Here is a 25,317-nt window from a genome sequence, read left to right on the forward strand (position 1 = left end):
TAGTACTTCATTTGCTTTTCTGAGAACACTCATTTCATTGTTACAAGCTTCTTATATTAGCCTATCTATGTAACCACTCACACACATTCTATTAATAGAACTGGTTGTAATTTGTGTACATCTCCGTAAACTCTGTGTAAAGGTTTTATATATTTTTTATATTTTCATATATACAACTTCCTAAACATAAATCTAGGACTAATCTAGGACTAATCCTTCTATGATGTGTGTAACTCTGATAGCAAGCTATGTTTCCAAGGGACCTTTCAGGCGAAAAGAACAGAAAACTTAATCTTCTTTGGAATCCTAACAGCAATGCGAAGGAAGAATATCTTGGCATTCTTTTTCCCAGTTTAGGCTCCATGAGTCACCCATGGGAGGCAAATGAGCTCCAAAGAAAAGGCTCTTCATGCTACCCTTCCCTGAAACACAGGAAGGCGTTGGCCTACAGAGAACATCTCTCGGCAATCCTTACCCAGCGCTTAGCATGAGGGATTTTTTTTTTTTTTTTTTTAGAAAAGACATTAATTTGGGAGGCACAAGTTTCTATCACGGCATTCAGGATAAGATGGTTTAACATGGAAGACTCAGAGGTCCTGAAGGGTGTTTGTTTATTTTGTTTTATTTGTTTGTTGTTAAGTCTTTACTTCGATGGTTTGACATTTATACAGCTCCCCAGAGCGAGAGCATCAGGAGATTGAGAATCTAGCCAAGGAGGTCACTTGTTTGCCATTTTTAATAAACATAAATAATTCCCTTTTTCCCTCAGTCCCATATTCCCTGCCTCATTAAATCAATTTAAGACCCTTAAAATTTTTTCTGGCAAATTGAAGCAAAAGAACTGTGTACTCCCCCAAGGAATGCTTACCCAAGTCCTGCAGGTCAGGCCGAAATCAGTTTCTGTCAAACAGCCTAACACCTCGAGCTATTATGAAATGAGGGATTGGTAACTGGGGGCTGGGCTCCAGACTTGCCTTGAGAAAGGCTCGTTGCATTGCTGTGAACCATAATCTAGCTACTTTGGTTTGTGACCTGGCTTTGCTGGGGTTTTTTTTTTCCACTCAAAGTAGAGAACTGTGAAAAATTCAAAATGGATTTCTATTGGGAAATTATGAATGAAGTTGACTCTGCAAATCCAGATAGTGAAAGTACATCCAGAGCAAAGCCAGGCAGGCTTCCAGGCAGAGGTGTGAGAGAGTGTGGATAAAACAAATGTACAAGATCTCAGGCTCTAAGGTCCTCCAGAGGGCAGAGGCTTCAGAGTAAACACACAGGATTTCACCACCAGGTCCCTTTCCTGAGACGCAAGGTTGTAGGAGATTTACCGGCGTGTTGTCTATTGAATATCAGTTAGATAACAGAGGTCAGGAAATGAACTGGAATTTGATGTATTAACTAGGAAGTAGCAAAGGAAGCCAGGCTTGTATTTCATTTGTTATTATTTCCCTAATATCCTTAATTATGTGGCTCCCAACAGGGGATCTGATCTGCTGCTCATGTAATGGTGTTGTCCCCGCTGGCTCTGGACATGGGAAACAGGCAGTGAATCCCCTGATCGGGGCATTGAGAATAATGTTTGCTATTTTTTCTTTTTTTTTGTTCCCAGGCCTGTCCCAGGCTCTCTATCTTCTCTGCTCCATCTTCACAACAGACAGAGACAGCCCATGCCAGCCTCCATGCCAGGGACCCTGCCCAACCCTACAATGCCGGGCTCTTCTGCCGTCTTGATGCCAGTAAGTGCTTCTGACTTCTGCCGAGGTTGCCCCATTTGAAATAGTACAGGAAGAGCTGAGATCTAAGCTGACAGGGAAGAAAGTGGCTTCTTCTGGATGGAGAGTTGAGCTGGGTGCCAGTTTGCTTTGAGTGCCTCGCTGTGCATCCCTAGGCATCTTGCTGGCTTCTGCATCCTACAGTGCTTTCCTAATGAGGCATGGTTCCATCTTCCTGCTGGTGACAAGTGAGCTTGTTGTACCCAGGGAATGGAATTTGTCCAGGGACACGGGATTTTATGACTACTCCAAAGCCTATAGCTTGGGCTACATACAGAGTGTCATTAAATTGCCAGTGAGTGGTCTAGCCAGGACTCAGAGTGATAATTAGAATAATAACAATAATAACGATGGTACATAGTAACTGCTAACACGTATCCGTGTGTATCGTGTTCCGTTAATCACGTTAGCAGCGTTTATTGAGGGCTTACCATGTGCCAGTCACTCTCCAAGCACTTCATCAACATGTGAAACAACCCTCTCAGGTAGGTACTAATACTATCCCATTTATTTGAATGGAGAAAGTAAGGTTAGTAGCTTGCTTGGCTGAGAAGTAGAGTAGCTGAGTTTTGAACCCAGGAATTCTCTCTCAACCACTACATGATCCGTACATTCTCTCCTTTCCCTCTCACAGCAAACCTCTGAGGTATGCACTGTTATTACCCTCATTTTGCAGATGAGGAAACTGAGGCACAGGAGGCTAAGGAACTTGGTTAAGTGACTAAGTCACTAAGAGCTAGTGAGTGACAGAATCAGGATTTAAATCCAGGTGGTCTGGGTCCTGAGTCTACAGGCGTACGTAATATTATACTGCCCCTTCTGAAAACAACAGGTTCACGTAGAACGCACATACAGACTGTTTCAGAGCAAACCTTGCTCTCCTGCCACGGGATCCCCACCCTGTACATCGTCATCCTCCCTGGCATTGTGCTTCGGTGCACATGGCTGGTGTTATGATTTACAGGGCCATAAGGTTCTGAAAAGCCTTAGAGGTGATGTGACAATTCAATTAAAACCCTCCCACAATAATAGCAGGAATGTTTTGCAGAGCATTTTTAACATTCTAAGGAACTGTCTACATTTGCTGTTTCATTTTGTCCTCACAGCAGTCCTGTGGGAATATGATCGCAGTCATTATTGATATACTTATTTTACCAATGAAAAGCTGAAGAGTCAGACATTGAAGGGATTTGTCTAATGTCACACAGCTTGTAAGGGAAGAGTCGTGACTAGGACGCACACTCACCTCATGCTGAACAGCCCAGATCATCCCAGGATGAGCAATTTGCTCATTTATCCAAGTGGAAGCAGGGGGGTGGAGAAAGCCTTGGTGGCCCAATTGTAGAGACATGGACCTGCCCACTGTAAGTATCAGGTAGTTCAGGCTAGAAAGATTCTTTGCAAAATTGGGTCAGAAGGACAAGTGAGCTGACTGACTTCACCTGCACCACTCACCTTAAACATCTTTAGGTAAAGGAAAACAGCACCACCAATGCTGTGATCCTGGGTTTCTTTCAACCCCACTAATGGCATGGAGACTTCTACCACAAGCCATCTTCATCCAGGCTTTAACTCCTTCTTGTCCAAAATAGTTTCCTTTCAGGAATTCTGTGCATTGTCCAGAAAAATATCACTACAATGACCTTTTTTCCCCATTTGACTAAACTGTGTTCCATTCCCAGGGGCAAAGGTGGGACATTTAGGCTGAAAAGACCCAGAGAAAAGCGTGCCTGGCCCTGGTTTCTACCACATCACTTCATTGTACAACTTGAACTAATAGAGGAGTTGAACAGAAAAAGAGTCTTTGGGACTTACCTGGTGGTACAGTGGTTAAGGTTTCGCCTTCCAATGCAGGGGGTCCGAGTTCGATCCCTGGTCGGGGAGCTAAGATCCCACATGCCTCGTGGCCAAAAAACCAAAACATAAAACAGGAGCAGTATTGTAACAAATTCAATAAAGACTTAAAAAAAAAATGGTCCACATCAAAAAAAAGAAAAAGAGTCTTTAAAGTTTTAACAGAGAAGTCAATACACTTGAAATTTTTAAAATATGTTGATGCTTCAGAATAGAAGCAAAGGATCAGGTGCATGGTAAAGAGCCAGTGTAGATAAAGAGAGTCAGGAGTTCCCAAACCCGTGTCAGCGATGTGTACAGCTGTCATGAAAATAGTGTCAATCTAGAGCAGTGATTCTCAACTGTGGACAGTTTTTTACCCCAGGGGTTATTTGGCAATATCTGAAGACACTGTTGGTTGTCCCAACTTTGGGAAAGTGCTACTGGCATCTAGTGGGTAGAGGCCAGGGATGCTGTTAAACATTCTACAATGCCCAGGATAGTTACGACGACAAAGAATTATTTGGCCCCAAATGTCAGTAGTGCCAAGGTTGGGAAATCGTGATTCGGTGTGACACTAATGTAGCTCAAGAAAATTAACACAAGGTATCTAAAAGCATGTCCTAAGAGTTCTAGGCCCTAGAAATCTGGGCCTTTTCTTCCTTATTATCAAGTCGCCAGCCCTTGCACTGTAATTTTGGCTTGCCAAGTGTGGTCTTTCCGTAGAGTTCTTGCCCTGAGAAATCATGCTTCCTGTGGCATAAAAGATTAGTTTATGTCTGTAGGTGAAGGTGAGATTCTTAACTGATCCGTAGTGCACGCTGTCAGGCTACATATTTCACAAAGCTCTAGGTCAGAAACAAATGATGAATTTGTTCATTCATTCATTTATTTCGTCACATTTTGTTGAGCACCTGCTGTGGAGCAAGCCCTGTGCTAGATGCTGGCATGTGGTGAAGAAAAAGGCGGGCGTTGGCTTCCAGCACTTCACTGGGTCGTGATTTCTGATCTTGAAAGTCAAATGCCGAAATACTTTGGGAATACGAACACCCATTTATAAATACAAAAGCCCAGTGAACCGCAGGCATTTTAGCTCCTGTTTTCCAGTTTGTTTCAAGGGAAAAGAAGAAGCTCAAAAAACGGTGATATCCTTTCCCTGGATGTTTTACCTACAGTGCTCAATGTCGCTTAGTATTTAGCAAAGCCACTCCCATCTTCTGACCTCTTAATTCTAGTCCACTCGCTAAAGCCACACTCACGGGCAGAGCGCTATTAGCACAAAGCACCGAATGGTTGTTTTAAAGAGGCTCTTGCTAACCCCCTATAATTACTTAGGTGGAAAAATGCAGTTTTTTTAAGGTAGGAAAATCAGCCTGTTTTCAGTATTCTGTTTAATTTGTCAGTCATAAGGTAGAAAGGGTCCTAGACTGTAATTTTTCTGAAAAGTGGGAAGCGTGGCTGACTCTGGATCAAGAGGCAGCAAGCAGGCTACTCTCACTTCTTTGTAGAACATGATGGCTACAGAGCGTGATGGAAGACCCTGGATAGTCATGTGTCCTTCTGAACCATCCTCCTTTAGGAAACTGAAAGCCAAAGCTCCTTTGGACGTGATTTCCCTCTAGGAGAAGGTCACTAATTGGAAAAAAGTGTTGAATCCTATTCCGACTCTCCTATCCCCTAGCCTCTGGAAGTGGGAGTTATAAAGTAATAAGCATTTTTTTAGCGAAATCTCCGTGACTTAACAATGGGAGTATACAGATGTACTTTATGACACTGAACTGTACACTTAAAAAGAGTTAAAATGGTAAATTTTTTATTATGTATATTTTACCATGATTTTAAAAAATAATTGAAAGCCTTAGACTACCCAGGCTGCCTGGAGGTGTAGAGGAATATGAAAGTGAATACAGTTGGCCCCCCGTACCTGTGGGTTCCACATCTGCAGATTCAACGAACCATGGACTGAAAATATATTTTTAATACCAGAAAGTTCCAGAAAACATCACTTGAATTTGCCAAGTGCTGGCAACTATTTACATAGTATTTACATTGTATTAGGTATTATGGGTAATCTGGAGATGATTTAAAGTATAAGGGAGGATGTGTGTAAGTTTCATGCAGTTACTATGCCATTTTATATAAGGGACTTGAGCATCCTTGGATTTTGGTATCAGAGGTGGGTCCTGGAACCAGTCCCCAGAGGATACTGAGGGACAACTCAGTACCAATTGTTGAATTGGTGCTGCAAAAGGTTTTGCTAGAGTGCTCTAGAAAGTTCTCCTTCATTAAGTAGCTCCTTTGGAAACAATTTCACATATTCATACATTGCTAGATAACTGATAAGCTAATTCTGGCCAAGGTAAGGCTGATGGTGCTTTGCTGTGACAGGAAATGTGCCCCAGTCATTCATGAGAGGCTTTAGGCAGGCACCTCTGCTAATCCACACATGGGTGTCATAACTATACTCCCCCCACCTCTGCCCTTGGGGTGGACACAGCAGGAATTGCAGTGATAGAGTCCCAACAATGGTAAAGGGTCATTTAGTTCAACTATTACTCTCAACTCTTCTCTGTGAGGTTTCCATCCTCCACACTTTGACAAACTCCAGTGATAAGGAACTCTGTATTTTCTAAGACTACTTAGGCTAACTGAGCAGAAACCTGGTTCCCTAAAATTTCCAAGCATTGTTTTCATTTTCATCCTTTGGCAAATGGAAAAACTCTTGAATTGAAGAAACTATTTCCCCCCCTGAGGAAAGTCGAATTATTTTCTGTGGGATTTCAGTATTCAGTATTTATTAAGCATTATTCTAGTTCTTCAAAAAGTGCTAATTTTCTACTAAACAGAAAATATGAATCAGACACACCCTTCCTTGACTGAAATAGAGATTTTGCTGTATTTACTTTTTAACAGGGACGTGCCCCGGAGACAAAAGAAACGAAATTGAGTTATTTGTAGTGAGGTGGATGGACCTAGAGTCTGTCATACCGAGTGAACTTAAGTCAGAAAGAGAGAAACAAATGCCATATGCTAACACATATATATGGAACCTGAGAAGAAAAAAAAAAAAGGTCATGAAGAACCTAGGGGTAAGACGGGAATAAAGACACAGACCTACTAGAGAATGGACTTGAGGATACGGGGAGGGGGAAGGGTAAGCTGGGACAAAGTGAGAGAGTGGCATGGACATATATACACTACCAAACGTAAAATAGATAGCTAGTGGGAAGCAGCCGCATAGCACAGGGAGATCAGCTCGGAGCTTTGTGACCACCTAGCGGGGTGGGATAGGGAGGGAGGAAGGGAGACGCAAGAGGGAAGAGATATGGGAACATATGTATATGTATAACTGATTCACTTTGTTATAAAGCAGAAACTAACACACCATTGTAAAGCAATTATACTCCAATAAAGATGTTACAAAAAAAAATGCCAGAACTCAATTCATATATTTGAATGTTAATTCTAGACACTAGGGCAGGCCAGCAGGACAGTGGGGGGCATTGATCACGAGTCTTCAGTGCCCTGACTGCTTTCTTCACCTTTCCAGAGCCCTAGCCCTGCTGTGAGGCCTAAAACTGCTCCGGTGTAGTCAGACACAGTTAACAGGGAACAGAAGATGTTTCAGGGGCAGCAGTTCAGATACCTCTGCTGAATCATTTTGATTGTGGTCATGAGTTAGAGACAGGAAGACACGTCATCTTTAAGAGGGTGGCTTTTTAAATGAATTTTTTCTTATTGCTAAAATGATTCACGTTTGTATAAAATTTAGAGTGAACAAAAGAGCCACAGATAACCTGAGATAACCATTTGGTATATTCTGTATCCTTCCAGCATTTTTCTATGCATACGTTATTCTGTGTAGCTATAAAAATAAGCACGATGAGTAGTATTTGGAGTGTTCGCAAAAGTGGAAGTATTGCATACTTTTGTTTGGAAATGATCTGCCACGACAACACGTAGTTCTCTTTGGCATCGGGCGTATTCTCTAGAAGGCGCAGCTTTGGATGATTCTGTGATGTGCTTGAGTTCAAGGCTCAGGAGTGCATTGTTTACCCTTCAGCAAACCACAGGCTTTGCCGGGAGTTATTCACAGAAATTCTAAACGATCCATTTGAAAGAGAAATGCAGCTTTGTCTGTGACCTAGACTGCCTTTCTCAGACTTCTGATCCTGTTACTTTCCTTTCTCTTAGATGGAGAGACAAATGTCAGTGAACTCCAACCTCCTGGGAATGCAAGGTCCAAATCTCAGCAACCCCTGTGCTTCTCCCCAAGTCCAGCCAATGCATTCGGAAGCCAAAATGGTAAATAACAGTTATAATCATCCTTTTGTTATTTCACGAGTTTTTCTTTCTTTTGATTTCTGCTCTGACTTCCAGACTTCAGTTAAGTCAGGTAGGTGGCTCTGTCTTTGTTTCAGTGAATAGGTCTTTCTGTGGAAAAGCTGGGCAGAGCTTGGCTCTCTCTTTGAGGCTATTTGTTACTGAACCTTGGCGTCGGACGCTCATATAACAAACATTGGACCAGCATGTGGCCTTGGTGAAAGGGACTTTTGGAAGTTTGGGGAAATCCATAAGAGTTGAGGAGGGATGCACCCAAGTATGTGTATATTTGCTCAGAAAGTGAAATTAGCAAAAACAATCCAGAGTTTCTCTCCTTCGAGGTAGTCACACTTTCAGTGCCACTCTTCCTGTCCCCACGGCCACCAAGACAGACATGTGATTTTTAAGCACATACTACTATGAAAATATTTTTCAGTTTTTGTTGTAGTCATCAGATGTGACATTGAGCTGAACGGACCAGTGCCTTGTTTTCTCACGGGGTAACTGCAGGTCATGCTGAAATGTGTGATTTCAGGTGACAACTTCAGTGACTTTTAACATATGAGACTGATGTGCAGTAAGGTCAGTCCTTCCAATCAAAGTGATAGATTCATGCATTTCTATTCTACCAAATATTAATAAAAGCAATGCCTGTCGATCTTGGCCATATAAAGTAAATCTGCTGGTTATATTTAGTGGAGTTACTTGAAGTAGGTCATTCAGTTTTTGTACAAATTCTGACACCACAGTTAGTAAGGTATCAAATGTCAACAAAATACACTGCAGCAAAGTTTTTAGTATCTGCTGTTGGATAGATAGCTTTTGCTAGGAGTTGGAGATTTATTTGGTTTGCTGACTGACAGCGTCAGGGACCCTGTCTAATGGCTGGGGTGAGGATGTTATTGACATCTCTGAAAATTAGCCATCAATACCCAGTGACTTCATTTTCAATGGCAGCAAGTTTTTTTGGCGCCTGCTTTGGTCACGTTCTCTTGGAAACTTCACTCATTTCACTTGCAGCTTCTCAGCCCAAGGAAGCAACTGAACTCCCAGGGTTGGCTACCTTGAGCAAATAAAATCTGTGGTTGGGAGAGTTCTCTTTGCTGTGCCACAGTCCCTGTGACATGCCAGATGGCACCAGCACCTTCAACAAAGCTTGTTAAATCTTTTTGGAATCGGCAAATATTTTTTCAACTCAGGCCCTGCTGAGCCAAAACAAATACTTGCTGGCAGAGTAAAGTCCAAACTGGCATCTGTTTTGGAGACCAGAGTAATGCCATTTACATTTTTTTAAAGGAAAATTAAAAAATGAATTGTGACGGTACTTAAGAAAAAAATAAGATTAAGTTATTCATGTGTATGAATAAGTGTTCTGGGTCTAAGCATCAGATGCTACTCCTCCAGCTGGATTATTTCGGAATCACCTAGTTTAGTTCAGGGTCTGTATCCCTTCTGAGAGACCTCCCAGACAAACTTGAGGTAGATTGTAAAACACAATTCCAAACCAAATTTCCCTGCAGTTGAGTTTCATTGGATTTTATGCCACCACTTGACTCTGAAGTGTCCTACCCCTCTTCTTGCTGGCAAAGAAGGCAAATGCTTCCAAAGGGAGTACAGGTTTCTAGTTATTTGTATGTATGAAATAAAAACATACGATATGGCAGATTAATAGTGAATGATATCAGCAGGAGACAAAAGGGAGAATTGGGCTGTACTTGTAAAAATAGCGTGACCCTGTGAATGTTCGTTGAGTTAAATGTTGAGCAGGCATACTCGTCTGCTGATTCATGTTCTAAGTGAATGAATATTTCCAGATCCATGATGTCTGGGCAAACCAACTGTATCATGAAGCAGATACAGCTTTTCCCCCTGCTCCAAACTCCCACGCCTAACCCGGGTATTGCCAATACAAATATGGATTACTGTGAATCCAAAGGGAAAAATTGTAATATTGGCCACTTGTATTTTGGAAGAAGAGCATTTACCTAGTAGCTTGGAAAAGCGTTAAGTGAATGACTTTTAATACATTACTGAGCGTCCCTATTCTGATTTCTGCTTGCTTTATTCACTGGAGAAACCTGTTATTGCCATCTACTAACTGTACAATATTTTCTAGCAGCTTTGGTTTACTTAGATGAAAACCTTTTATAAAATACAAAGTAGAGAAGGAAAAAAATCTTCCACAATGTTAATGTCAGCCAGAGCCTCCCCAGGTCTCTCAGAGCTATGGGCTTTGTTGTTCTATGCCTAATTTTCTTCCTGTGTAAGACTAGAATGGATTCCAGATTTCAACTAAGACTCTGGTTTCGCTGTTTTCAAGGACTTTTCCAAAGGTCACACATGGGCTATTGTGATGAAGGCGCTGTGTGGGGTGTGTTCTCAGAGCACAAGAGAAAGCGGAGAGCTGCCTGGGAGGCGTTGCCTACCTCACAACGCTGCAGACCTAGTCTCCTGGGAATGTTGCTTTCAGAGTGTCCGCTTTACACTCCCTCTTGGCCACTGACAAAAGCCATCACCCTGAATCTCTGGGGAAACCCAGAGGTCCTCGAGGTGGACAAAAGCTGTAGACAGGATTGCTTTACAGGTACAGTTTTATTAGAAGCTGTCTGACAAGTGATGGCTCAGTAGAAGACATCCATTTTCTTTGCCCCAAATCGGTCACTTCTGTTGTGGAAGAGAGCAAAATCGGTGTCCCCAGGAAGCTCCATCTTGCGTTAACCTGCAACGTCTTAAATCAAAATCATACATGTTCTTCTTTTGATTTAATGTGTATTAGTATCAAGCAGTGCACTTCAACATACTGTAATCGCATCTCTCCAAGCTTATTTGATCATAAGTCTGGCAGATAATAATTTCATTTTATGGATCTTTTTCTGAAGAATTAAGCCAAGAAACATATAACTTCACAATTATGCAAGTGAATATGTGCATATTGGGTTTCGTTTGGGGGTCAGAGCAGACTCAGAGCTGTGAGAGCCTTCCATCTTTGTAACCACACAGAGAGATAGGCTCTTCCTTCCAGATTCCTGGGATCGGTGGGTGTCTTCCCTGAAAATGGGGTCGGCTAGGAGGAAATTCACTGGATACCTGATGGACAGTTTTAACACTCAAAGGGGAGAGAGAGAGAAAGAGGAGGAGGAGGAGAGAGATGTGGAAAAGGGGAGGAAGAAGGAGACAGAACAGGTAGGAAATGCAAACCAGAATGGGACCCGTTTTTTTAGCCTTTGCTGGGTGCGAGTGATTCTGCAGTGATGTGGATGTGCTGCTCTCAAGAGTTATGTAGATTTGTGTTCATTTCTATCTGTGAGAATTAGACCAATTCTGTCTAACTTTGAAAAAGGTTTTCCTTTTCTTCTTTTTAAAGAAGTCAATAATAGGGTTGGAAACTAAATAAGGGGTGGGGAGAACTTGTCCATACACCTGTCTTGAGTCTCATTAATGATGAGATGACAACTCTCATATTGGAACTGATTAAAATGAGCACGGCATATAAACAACAATTCATGGAGGGCTCTGGCCACTCTGCCCAGATTCCACCTTCATTTTGGATAGGGGTGGGAAGCCTAGGAAGTATTGATACCAGTGAGAAGGTATGTATAGCTGTGACCTGATTTTATTCTCAGGACAGCCCCGTAACAGGGATATTGTCCCCATTTTACAGCAGAGGCAACTGAGGCTCCCAGAGGTTAAAAAACTGGCCCAATGACACATCACTTAGCAAAAGCTCAAGTCTCAGACTCTAATGACAAAGCTTTTCCGTCACAACATTGATCCTTTGATAAAAATACACAGCTTCCAGGAATCAGTAACCAGATGATTAAATCAAATTCTTTTTAGGTGAATTTATATATACATACTAACGGGAGACAAGGATGGCAGGGATAGTTTAGATCTCCAGATAACCTGGAAAAAATGTGGAGTGGTTGTTTAGTTCAACAACTAAACTTACCTCTTGGTTTAACCAGAGCTCTGTGGCTTCACTGACTGCTTCAGCCTCACTGCCTCTTATTCAAACACATTTTAATCATGACATTTCTTGTTTTACATGTGTGTCTCCCACACTTGATTGATTGGAAGCTCCTTGAAAATAATCCTTGCATTGTGTAAACTCCGTGTACTGAGAAAGGCCCCATGAATGAGAACTGAATTTAATTGAGTTGAGTTGAATTAAAATTATGAGAAGGAACCAAACTCTAGCCCTGGAAATGAGGGTGAGATGGAGTGAGTAGGGGGTACGGGTGGGGCTAAGAAGGAGAGGATAAAGTGTGTTAAATGTTAAGCTAAGTATTCAGCTTGTAAAGAGTAGCTGACGACATTTGATGTGTTTGAAAGACATCTAGAAACAATATCTGTCATATTTTTTCCTTGAGAGGAAAGCAATATGTCTGTTCCTTAGAAAACAGAACTTGGAATATCATTGCCCTCCTAGGAATTGAGAGCAATCAATACTAAATGCTGTTTCTTCCACTGTGGTGGATTGATTGTGCTGTATTTTGGTCACCTACTGTCAATACCTCATCCACAGTTAGGATTGCAGTTTATTCAATGACTACATAAATATATACATTAAAGAATGAATGAAAGAAACCAAAAGGATTGAGAGTCAAGACCTTTGAGAGATGGAGGGCACTTAGTGAAGAACTTGCCCAGTTCCTCATTTCACAAGTGAGGACACCAAACCTGGTAAAGACTTAGGGAGATCAAGCCATCATTTAAACACAAAGCTGGGCTCCAGTAAAGGCCTTCACGCTTCTATCCAGAATTGTGCTTTTTCCACCAGCTGTACTGATAAATTACTAACAGTGCTTCTTTTTTTGGCTCATGGTTTCCTCCTGGCAGATTGGCAGACAAGAAAACTGGGGTGGTACAGTCAGCAATCCATGGTTAAATCTCTACTTTGTTTTGAATGTCAACCTGGGTGTGTTTGTGTTTGCCTTTCCCCTCCCTAATTATCGAGCTGGATAACTGTTTGCCTACAGTGCCCGTTGGCCACCCACTGTCCAACAGATAAATCACAGAGAAGCCTGGCTCCATATGGAGTTGCCTGGAAAGTTTATACACATGAAAAGACAGTCTCCAGGTAACATCTCTCTGGCACTCTTGAGAAATGCCGTTCTGTGATTTGCCTATTTGCTTTAATCATCCCCAGCTTCACTTCCTAAGTGTCCAGGAATAAAAAAGCAGTGAATAAATAGGCTGTCTGCTTCTCCGAAGCTTTGTGGAGAGGCAGGAAATGCTGTTGACTTGACAGACACTCTCTTCTCATTAACTTTCGAATCATGCCAGCAGCCATGTGTCCCTGTAGCCAGTGATCAAAACGCGATGATGGGCTGAACCAAGATGACCACCCTTCAGAATCACTCTCCCTCAGTGCTGTGAAAAACCACTGTCCAATATGCAGGTGGATAGGAATTAGGTAAGATTCTATGACAACAATCACGAAAATCTAAACTGTCACTAATATGTATGATGGATCTTATTTTAAGGGCACTTTGCCTTCTTAGAACACCATGGTAGAAAATAATAATTGTTAACAGTAATTAATCACTTGTGTATGTGGCAGAAATTATGTTAAGCATCTTGCAATGTATTATCTCATTTAATTCTCCAAACAATACGCTTAGGGAGGTACTGTTCTTAATCTCATTTTATAAATGAACTGAGAGGTTGAGTAACTTGTGAAGAACAGACAAGCTGGTAAAATATGGTGCTGGGATGTGAACCCAGGCATTGGGCCCTTGGTCCTGACCGTAAACTGTAATGTTTTGCCAGCAGTGGGGATGATCGTCCTATGAGTTCATATTAGTAGAGCACTTTCCAAATTGCAAAGTGCTTCCATGTACATTGTCCCCTTGGAGCCTCACAACAATTCTCTAAGGTCAACAAGGAATTATTACTATCCTCATTTTATAGACACAGAGAGGTTCTAAGTGACTTTTCCAGCATGATCCAGTGGCATAACCAGGCCCTGAGCCCAAGTCTTCTTTGATTTTTGTCCTGTTTCTACTATATCATGCTGACCCTGGAGTCCCCGTGATAACTTATTCCAAATCAAAGCAAGTTCTTATAAAAGCGAAATTCAGTGGTGGTAAAGTATCAATAAGATGAAGCTCAAATTAATAGCTAGGCCCAGCCACCTAACTGTTAGCTTCTCTAGTTCTCATCATCTAAACACCAGAGAGAAGGCTGATTCATATTTCTGTCTGGCCAAGACAACTGCTGAATTAAAGAACGAAAAGCAACAGCACACCTCTAAGAGCTAATACAAGCCCTGACTCCTTTCTCTTGCCTGAAAGTATAAACTTTCACATGCCATTACCACTTCGCCCGTTTAAACTGTAGAATGTTTAATTTAGGAATATATTGTGTCGAGTTTTGTGGTACAGTGTAAGTGATTAGATTATGAGATCACTGATAAGAGCTAGCAACCATGTATTTATATTTCTACAGAACAGAATAAATTCCTACAGCATTTACATTCCGTGTGCTGATCAGGATCCCAAACACATGGGATTATACATTTGATTATATTTGTTTTGAAAATGAGAATTTGAGAGATTAGCAATTGCTTATGAATCACCAAATTCCAAAGCAGGAAAGGATTATATTGGCAAAATTCTTTCCTTTGAGAAACAAAGGTCTGAAGTTCAAGTTAACAGCTGGTCTAAGGTCACGTAGCTAATTAGCGAAAGAAGGGGAATTAGAACCCAGATTCCAGGTTTTCAATTTATAGTACTTCACTCTCCATGTGCTAGTCAGGAGTTGACAGAGAAAGCCATCTGCTGGTTGCCGTGATAGTGAATTTTCTAAGGGAGTGTTTCCTGAAGCGTTGTCAGTACCTGGGGAGAAGAGGGTCAATCAGCTTTTCCCTTTTATATCCAATGGGAATTGAAGTTCATCATCAGAATGCCTGAAGGAATGGGTCCAGTTTCTATAATTCTTCCTGAGACTTGGGGGTCTTGACGTGAGACCACTAAGCTATTCTGCTTGGTTATCCAAAGCATGGATTCATGATAAGTATTGCCTCTCCTGGCACCCAGTACAAACTGACTTGATTTTGCCTGCCACCAAGCAAAAGTAAACTTCCCACTTCATATTGCTGTGATTTTGGGGACTGCATGGATCTTAGTTGGGCTTTCGGAGATCTGTTTCGTGCTGGCGTGAAGTGGGGACCGAGCTCTCTGAGCACCCATCACAAAGCAGTATTGAAATTGTCCCTTTCCATCGGCCCTCTCTGGGCTCTCACCATCTCCACCCTCACCCGCGGCTCCGCGCACACACACATTCAGATAGTCTCCTAGGACTCGCTGTCTTCCCAGTTCTCTCTCTTTCTTTTTCTGCAAGTATCCACCCTGTTTTGGTAACCGTGGCAACAGGTGAAATACAATCCCAATATTTGCTTGCTGCCTCTGTCACCCAGCCCAGCACGCGCATCGCCCGGCTCTTGTTTTTGTGTTTGTTTAACGTTCCCAAGCCTGAAGTCAGATGCATCTGGGCAAGGACGCCACGCACGGTCGGTCTGGTTTGGAACACCCCCTCTCACACTGTCTTCAGGCACGTCTTCTTTGTGTGTTTGTATACGTGTGCGCACGCGTGTTTCCTTGTCTGCTTTGGAACGTTGTACAAATAAGTTCAGCTTATGTTAGAATAGCCAAGCGGGAAAAAAAGGAATTTTACACATCTTGTTACAAGGAAGTTCTGCTTTGCAGAGATATATTTTGGTCTTTTTCTTGGAATTTATGTCGCTTACACTTTCCAAGATTTTTGCCAGCACCGCTAATAAGGAAAGTTTGCTTTGCACTTCGGGATGATGGTCTGCCTTGAGTTGATTTTTTATGTGGCAGGTACAGCAGATCCGTCACAAAACTTGTGCCTTGAGGGGGATGGAAGTGGGGGGGCATTGGGGAAGATAGAGGAGGGAGGCAGAGTTTTCCTAAAAGTGTGGGATTTTTCTTTTGTTAACAAAATAAAAGGGAGAATCCAATCTTCAAATCCAAAACTAACCAAGAATATATTTTTCCTGTTGGTATCCTTTAAAATGGTCTTTCTATCCCCTGTTTGTTTGAAAATCTAGCTGTACTATATAGTATTGTATATTTTATATATTTTATTTGCCTTAGTATAAGATGAATCATTAGGTTCTCAGAATCGGTGAGTCTCCACAGTAAAAATAAATACATCAAGTATTTTTATTTTGAAACGGTATTTGCAGTCACCAGACAGAAGATGTGTTTAAGGAGGATGAGATTTTCATCCAACTGTGGCCTTGGATTCTAGAGATTAGAAGTGCAACCAGAGAGGCAAGGCAGTAACCTGATTTCAATAGAGAGCCAGCATCTGAAGAATAAGAGGGAACAAGAAGAACGCACTTGGGTAGAATTTCAGAGTCGGCAAGTGTTTCACTTGCACCCTTTCCTGGAATGTGCTTCTCCCTTTTGGCACCTCCGCATGGGAATGTGCCCATGTTTCCAGGGTACCAGTCCTGTGTCCCTCCCAGCCTCTCCTGCTTCACTCAGCTCCGCGCACCATGGTCACTCTCTGAAAGCCCCTCCCAGGAGGCTGGCATTTTTCTGAGGGCTTCTGGCTGCCTTGCCTCTCCTGTTCTATTTCCTTCGCTTTGCAAACTGCACTCCTCCTTTTTTACGAGACTTAGCTCAAATGCACATCGCATTTCCTGCAAAGTCTTCTCAACTTCCTCAGGTAGACAGGAGCCACGCCTTCTGCTGGGGTAGACTCCATTTGCACCTTGTTTATCTATTCCTTGTACAGGATTTATTACATGTCATCGTCTGTGTACCTGCCTCACTGCCAGCCTGTGAACTCCTTGAGGACAGAGGCCAATTTGATGCCATGTCCCAGGGCTGGCATCTTTCCTGCACGTTCTAGGTGCCCAGTAAATGTTTGTTGATAGAATGAAGGAAGGAAAGTCATAAACCAATTCAGATGGAGATGGTACTGTGACTCATTATGCCGTTCCACGCTTTGGGCTTTTTTTTTTTTTTTTTTTTTTAAAGCTCCAGGGATAAGGTAGGACTTAACTCAGATGATTGATTCACCAGTGGTAGAATTTCAGGACCCATGACAAGTGGGTGGGAGAGAGATATTTGAGCAGGTGAGAATCCTTCCCACAATTTCCCAAATCCCTGCATCGGTATCTGGGGGCTCTGCCAGCCACAGCCAAGGGCAGCTCTGCAGAGAAGCCCTGCATAAGACTTCTAGTTTATATCCTGCTTTTGAAAAATTTCACATGATACTATGAGCATTTTCCCATATCACTAAATATCTTTTGAAAACATGTTAATAATTGTATAACTTATCCTATGGCTATTGCATAAAAATTTTCACTTTATTTCTATTTCTGGGTATTTAGATTTTCTCTACTAGAAATAACCTTTTGATTAGAAAAATAAATCAAACAAAAAATGGATCTGAAATTATTTAATTATATCTTTGATTATTTCCTTAGGATAGATTCCTAGAATTAGGATTACTAGGTCAAAGGGAATAAACATCTTAAAGACTTGGTATATGTACTACCAAATTTCTTAAAATTTACACTTATTTTCATTCCTCTCTGTAACATAGGAGGACATCTATCTTATAGCATTTTCAGAAGTATTAAACGTTCTCATTTTAAAACAAAATCTTGGCCAGTTTTTGTTTGTATTTTGTACATTATGGTAATGTTACACATCTTTTTCTATGTTTGTTGGCCACTTGATTTTCTTTTTTTGATACATTTCTGTACTTTCATGCAATTTGTCTTCATTGGGGTGAGTATCGGAATACAAGGAACAAATGATAGAGCAGGTTATCCTCCCTCCACTGCATTTTTCAAATTCTTAGTAATTAGCTGGCTTTACTACCTTACTTTACGAATAATATTTTTGTTTCTAAAACTCAGTGCCTGTCTGAAAATATATTTAGGAGTTCTTTGGTGTTTTGTTTACATGTCTCTTTTGCTTGGATGCACAGTGTTTTGAGGGTTTAAAAAATCTCCTTAAGCTTTCTGATTTTTATAGTTATTCAACTGACTTATTGCAAAAAATGTTGGCTTCCCCAGGAATATGAATGTGGCTCTTCCACATTTTCTGTGTTTATCTAACCAAGCCTTTGTTTATTTAAATATAAATCCAAGTATCTTAAATAAACTGAAGATATGTTTGTGTCTCTCACACTTATCTGAGGTAGATTATATGGATCCTGCTTTATCCCGTTTATGAGAAATCAATCTCTGACCATTTTTATTTCACCAGCCATGTTGGAAGTATATGGATTTATATTGATTGAACTTTATCATATTACTCGATGGTTAAAGGTCACTGAATCCATTCTCAAGCAAGAAAGTTAAACTGCAAATATAAAATAGCTTAATTCCCATGGGGTGATATTAATGGAGTATTATTTTAAGGCTGAGTGAGTCTTATGTTAACCAGACTGTAACCTCCTTACTAGTGCCTAGGCCCCCTCAGGGGAGGGATCTGACTACCTAGCACATAGTTGGCACAGAATGTCTCTTCGTCAAATCAATGAATGTGAGTAACTATATAATAATATCAAACATGCATTGAGTGCTGATCGTGGGCCATGTGACCATGTGATTTTCATGTTATGAAGATTCAGTGAGGAACTGCACAGAAAGCACTGAGACTAGGCATTTACATGTATTCTCTTATTCCATCCTCACAACTGCCTTATGAGGTAGGTATCCCTGGTTTTTGTTGTTGTTTGTTTTATTGAAGTATAGTTGATTTACAGTGTCACGTTAGTTTCAGGTGTATAGCTCAGTGATTCAGATTAGATAGATTTGAACCCTACTCTGAAATCTGACCCTTCCGTGCTGGATCTCTGCTTCGGCAACCCAAAAACAACACGGTGACTGGATTCTAGTAGGGGTAGAAGCAGTGACAATTAATTGGCAAATATTTATTATTAGTGTCAACTATGCACTAGGCTTCCTTTTTCCTTCTTCTTTTTTTAAGCAGTAGACCGCTGACATTCCTGAGAGTTTTGCCTGGCATTGCTGGGAATCCCCAAACCCATGCAGGTAGCACATCACATCCCTGTACCCAGGACAATAGGCAGAGAAAACCACATTGCAGTCCTGACCCTGGATGGAGGGCCAGACTGACAGTATTCCTGTCCAGAACTGTGTAGCAAATGTAGTTTAAATCTGCACCCCAGCAAAAGTTCAAATTACTATAGGTCCTGGAATTTGAGGGTTATTTTTTAGTATTTGAAACCTTGAATGTTAAATTGGAAAATACCAAGTCTCTGTGCCTTTAACGATAATGTTAATAATGACTGATAGCTCATATTTTAAGATATGTAGAACATTTTCCCACCTTTCACACAGATGATCAAGCTAGCCTTTTATGGGAGCCACAGCTCTCAACTAGAATTAAGAATAAGATGAGTTTGCTTTTTGTTTTTCTTTGAGAAGTAGAATGAACCATTGGTTGAGAACAAAGACCCTACAATCAGACAGCCTGGCTTCAAATCCTAGCTGCCGGACCTGATGGCTTAACCTCTCTGTCCCTCGTTTTCTCATCTGTAAAATGGGGATAATGGTAGAGCCTCACTTATAGAGTTATTTTCAGGATTACATGAGGTGGTGCAGGGAAATCATCTGATACAGTACCTGAGACACAGTAATTTCTCCTTCTCTTTATGTATTATCTTCTTTCCTTTCCCCCCCCTACTTCAAAGGTTACTTCTCTTTCTTTTATTGGTTTAATTCATGATTTTTAAAACCTACTTGTACAAAGTTCTCATAGAAGAGAAAACTGAGACTAAGAGAGATTAAGTACCTTACCTTTGATCATTCAGCAAAGCTGTGGTAAACTCAGTTCTAGAATTCAACTCCCAGTTTTGATTAATGCACTAAATTACTCTGCTCCTTATAGGGACTTAGATATGAAAACCCCTGGGAGTTACACAGCTGTTGCTTTGAATTCACCAATTAATTGAAATATGTAAGAATAAAAATGACTTTAAAAAATGTTTAAAATAGTTAAAAGCTTATTTTAGAAAGCAGAGTTCAGTGCAGCATATTTTTGAATCTCAAACACATGTTCTTGTTTTATGGTTTGTCAGTTCACAAACTTATGAATATGAAGACATTTTATAACATTGAATATTTTAATGTTAAAATATTAGGGCTAAAATTACACAAAAGATGAAAGGCTCACCAAGAAATATATATTAAATTCCACTGCCTAAAATAGGCTTTCACTATGTCTGTACAAATTACTTAAAATTATACAAATATTTGGAATATGTCTAGCCACGAGACTCAGCTGTGTACCCTAAAATGACATGAGCGGTGCCATGCCAACTTTTGGCATTTATTGGTTTTCCGAAACACCTAGGATCATTATTGGTTTGAATGAGAACTTCCCTTATGCTCTGCAAGTGGGTTTGGAAGAAATGCTAGTGAAGGAGAACTTCCCAGTCCCTTGGATGGAGGTGGTTGAGTCTCTAGGACATAGTTAAGAAGGCTCTTTGCCAGCATACCCTTTGGAACAACCATACCCGTGATAACAGAGTGTGAAGACCTGATTATTTTCAAATCTGATGAATGAGTCCAGCTGTTCTGTAGACTGGTATGGAGTATGTGAGAACATGGGATCACAGCAAAAGCATGTTTATCTCACTTCATCATTGCAGTGAATTTTATCTCCTGGGAATTTTCTTAAAGAGCAAGTCTGGACAGTCATGGCTTAATGACCAGGAGCTCTGCAAGCTAGTCGTTCCTCAGTTCCAGTTATGCAGAAGACAGGGCCTGCATTTGTAAGGAAAGATAAGCTGAAGGGCTGTGCATGTTCCTTAGACAGAGATAATTTGTCACATCATCACCATTAATCTCTTAGTTCCCAGCTCACTTGGTTCCAAGATATCTGCTTTGTAGATTTATTATATATGTAGAAATGTCTCTACCAGTCCACTGAGCCATCAGTTCCTTTTTTCATCCTTCCATTGCAAAAAATATCGAGCCCCTCCAAAATGCCAATATTATACTTGGTCTTTGGGAATAAAACTATGAATAAGACATAATTCAAGCCTATAGGAACTTACAGTCCAATGGAGGAATCAGGTAAATATATAGACAACCAAGTATATCGTGATATAGGTTATGATAAAGTCAAGTGCAGAGTGTGTGTCAAATCCACCTTCACGGTGATGGCACTAAGACCTCCAGAGTGGCTCTCCGGGAAGACCTCTTGGATGAGTCAAGCTCCTATGCTCTTCAGCACAGTGGCCACTAGCCACATGTGGCTACTTAAATTTTAAATTCACTAAAATAAAATAAAATTTAAAACTCCAGTTCTGAGTTTCACTAGCTGCATTTTAATGTTCAGTAGCCACATGTGGCCAGTGGCTACCATGTTGGACAGCACAGATAAGGAACATTTCCATCATCACAGAAATTTCCATCCAACAGCACTGGTCCAAGCAGAACGAAAGGGTGAGAAGGAAGGGTTTTCCAGGGGGAATAAATAGAGTGACCAGAAGCCTGGAGATACTAAAGAAGAGATAGCGTAGGAAGTTAGCTAAAAAAAAAAAAAAAAAAAAATTTAAAACGTGCATGTATGTATATATGTATGTATGTATGTATTCATTCAAGAAGCATGTATTGTTTATGCTACAGTTACGGATTTTGCAAAGACACAATGCCAGCCTCTAAATAACCTGTATATATTGAGCAAGGTTGGGGGAGGGGTCATAAAAAATTACCAAAAACTGTATTTGAGTTCAAAAGAGAGACTGATTATTGGGGGTCAGGAAGGAGACTTGAAGGGTCAGACCAGTTCAGTCTTCATGAAGTTACTGCTTTTGATCTGGGTCTTGAAGAGCTGTTAGGATTCAGACAGGGAGGTAGAGTTAAATTCCTTACCTTGGTTAAAAAAACATTTGAGTTTCTTCCAGCGTTAGGGTTCCAGCAAGCAGCTGAGAAGCTGAGGACTCTCCCCACCGGCATATTCATTAATGTCTTTCTCGTAAGACTGCCGTTTGTACAATGGGGAGCTTATTCGGCTGTGCCAACTTACACGGAATAGTCCCCCTTCTAAATGGTGTTAGCATGGATTAGTTTAGGGAAGCTTGAGCCAGATCTTGTTTGCAGTAGGTGGCTGAAAAAAGAACTTGGGGAGGGAGGTATTAAGGATTATGCAAATCGCTGGCTGATATGTAGGCTGGCAACTGGAGACTTCTGTAAAAGCAGCTTTTATATGCCACTAGTTGAGGGAACTTGGAAGCAGTTCTAGGCATGTTATGGGCAGATGACTTAGGCAGATCCAATGAAAATAACAGTAAACAACGATGTATGTATATAAATTTTATTCTCTGAATTGTACAATCAGATCTCATAAAACTCACCCCTGGCCACTTATTCCCTAAAGTTAGAGACAGTGAGCACTTCCCTTTTCTGTTTGGTATTTTTCCTCTGCTGGGAGTGTCTACAAAGTGCAATTGAGTTCTTGCTTATCGAAAAAGCCGCTTGGCCTTCCATTTCTAGGTGATGTACTGTGTTGTTTGGGAAACACTGGCCACAGAAATCTGTTTGAAGGAAGAGAAGGATTCGAGGGACCAACAGAGAAAGGTCTCCTTAACAAAAGCTATTCTAAAGTGTGCTTTATACTCACTTGGAGATCAGGTCTTTAGAAATTGTGTAAAATGGTGAACAAGATAAAGGGAAAAACAGTTTTGTTGCAGACCCCTGTTTAAAATCTCCTTCCTTTTTTATTCTTTTTCAGTAGAAAACCATTTCATACGTCTAACTCTTAAGAAACAAAAAGGTAATTGCAAAGATGGCATGAATGGTTTGGGAGAAAAGGAGAATTTTTTTTTCCCATTATCACTTGGCAAGTAATTTCTAAAGTTTACTTAAATGTAGTTTGATATTTATTCAAGCAAATGAAACTTAAAAGGACAATATTCTATCTGGATTTTAGGCTTTGAGCTTCTCAAGACCAAGCACACACTATGAACACATTACCTGGCCACCCAGTGGATTTTCTACACACTTGTTAAATGAACAGATTTCTTCTTGACTGAAGGTTGTTGAGTTACCAGAAGTTCTGTGGGGTGGGGCACATTTCAAAAGGCTTGTAGTGCTGCCTTTGGAACTCCAAGGTGGATCTTCTGCAAGCAATTCTTCTGCCTTTAAGGCAGGCCTGACTCTCACACAGGACTGGTGTTCCCCAAATGTGTTTAAAAGTCAGTCATTCAGAACTCAAAACAATTTTTTTCACAAGAAATGTCAGAGATGGTTACTTTCCCAGGGCTGCCCACAAAAGCCTTTTATTCCGTAATGTAGCTAAAAGAGTCTGTCTACACGTGTTGAGAGAAGAATGGAGTAGTATAAATAGGACTCCCCTCCCACCATCACTGGAGACAGTGCTTTTTAGTTGCTGTAGGGGCAGCCACCTGGGCCTTACTGAGAAGGAAAGGAAACACGTTTCTCTCTGAGGGGAGCATATCCCTGGAGTCGTCCCTGGTACGGGCTCTTGTAGAGTGAACCTCTACAAAGTCAAGATGTATTACTTTTTTAAAAAGACAACTCAATACCTCCAGAATGAAGTGTGTTTTGAACTTTCTCTTCGTTTATTACTGTGAGCTCCATTATGGCTATTTCAAACCATTACTGGATTTAGAAACCAGAGGAATGATGATCATACACTGAAGGAATCAATGTCCCCAGGATTCGTCATTAGCAAAGACAGGCATCTCATACTGGCTTAAGATATCGACATTTCCATAGCCCTTAAAAATAGCCACAGTGCACCGTTCTCACATTCGATTGATATATTGTGACTTTTTGATGTCAGAGCGATTGACTGATTGATTCTTTTTAGCACCGAAACCAAAGACAGGAGTGATGGAGATGACCTAGAGGAAGATTAAGTCTTGCCCTGCCAGGGCTGAATTAATTGAAGTGATTCTATATGCTTTACTTCATCTTAGACAACAAGCCCTTCATCTCTTCCTCATCGTTAATAACACTACCATTTTCTAACATTTTTGTCCACCTAGAAATTATATCTATGAGTTCTTAAAACATAAATTACTACCCTGCCAACCGTCATTCACCTATAATGATACACTTGCAAAATTTTCAACCAGTATCACAGACTATTGCTTTTTCTTGCTTTGCTTTCACTATCTGAGAGTTGAGACTCGGATGAAAGTTTAGACCCTAAAAGGCTATGGCTAGTTGTCCTTAGTGATCAAGGCTATTTTTGAAAGAAGAAAAAAAACAAAACAAAACTGGACAGTAGAACACTTAGGAAACGGTTTCTCTATTGGTTCGTTGAGCTGCCATAACAAAGTACCATAGACTGGATAACTTAAACAACAAAAATGTGTTGTCTCTCAGTTCTGGAGGGTAGAAGTCCAGGATCAAGGTATCAGGAGGGTTGCTTCCTTTGGAGGGATGTGAAAGAAGGCTCTGTTCCAGGCCTTTCTCCTTGGCTTATAGGTGGCCACCTTCTCCCCGTGTCTTCACATGGCTTTCCTCTGTGTGTCTTTGTCCTAATCTCCTCTGTTTATAAGGAAGGACATCAGTCATATTAGATTAGAGCCCACCCCTAGGACTTCATTTTACCTTAATTACCTCTTTAAAGGCCCCATCTCCAAATATAGTCACATTCAGAGGTACTGGGGGTTTGGACTTCAATGTATGTATTGTCAGGGGGAGCACAATTCAGCCCATATCAGTTTCCAAAAGTAAACTGAAGATTACTTAAATCTCAGACTCTTAAAACAAAACCCTGACCAGGACCCTGTGATCGGCCTTTGCAAAATCAAATCTCAAATTCTGACAGAACTTTGGTGGGAACCTCTAAAGCCCCGCAGTGTCGAGTTGGTCTCTCCGATTAAGAGCTCTCCCTCAGTAAACACAGAAGCTTGCAGATTGGTCCACTTCTGAAGCTTAGCTTCAGGGCTGGGTTAGGGTGATGGAACAAGAGAGGTGCCCAGGGTACAAATTTAAGAAAGCACTCACTCTTAGAGTTGTGCAAATGATGACTTTGCACTGATGCATTTGCACAACCATGACAGTGAGTATCCCCTTAAGAGTTGTGCCCTGGGTACCTCTCTTTTTTTTTTTTTTTTTTTTTTTTTTTTTTGCGGTACGCGGGCCTCTCACTGTTGTGGCCTCTCCCATCGCGGAGCACAGGCTCCGGACGTGCAGCCTCAGCGGCCATGGCTCACGGGCCCAGCCGCTCCACAGCATGTGGGATCTTCCCAGACTGGGGCACGAACCCGTGTCCCCTGCATCGGCAGGCGGACTCTCAACTACTGCGCCACCAGGGAAGCCCCTGGGTACCTCTCTTGCTCACCCTAGTCCCGGTGCTGCTTCGGAGGAAGGAGAAAGCTGTCCCTATGTCAC

The 25,317-nt window shown here is 41.2% G+C and overlaps 1 protein-coding gene across 1 annotated transcript in view; it reads left to right on the forward strand.

The window, feature by feature from the left end:
- CREB5 (cAMP responsive element binding protein 5) overlaps positions 1-25,317 on the forward strand; it is a 334,186-nt gene that overhangs the window by 226,490 nt on the left and 82,379 nt on the right. The window contains exons 5-6 of the mRNA XM_065883854.1: positions 1,607-1,733; positions 7,797-7,907. Coding sequence (XP_065739926.1) covers positions 1,607-1,733; positions 7,797-7,907 — 238 coding nt within the window. The remainder of the gene's footprint in view (positions 1-1,606; positions 1,734-7,796; positions 7,908-25,317) is intronic.

Source organism: Phocoena phocoena, chromosome 9 (genome assembly GCF_963924675.1).
Source record: "Phocoena phocoena chromosome 9, mPhoPho1.1, whole genome shotgun sequence".
Classification (NCBI taxonomy): Eukaryota; Metazoa; Chordata; class Mammalia; order Artiodactyla; family Phocoenidae; genus Phocoena; species Phocoena phocoena.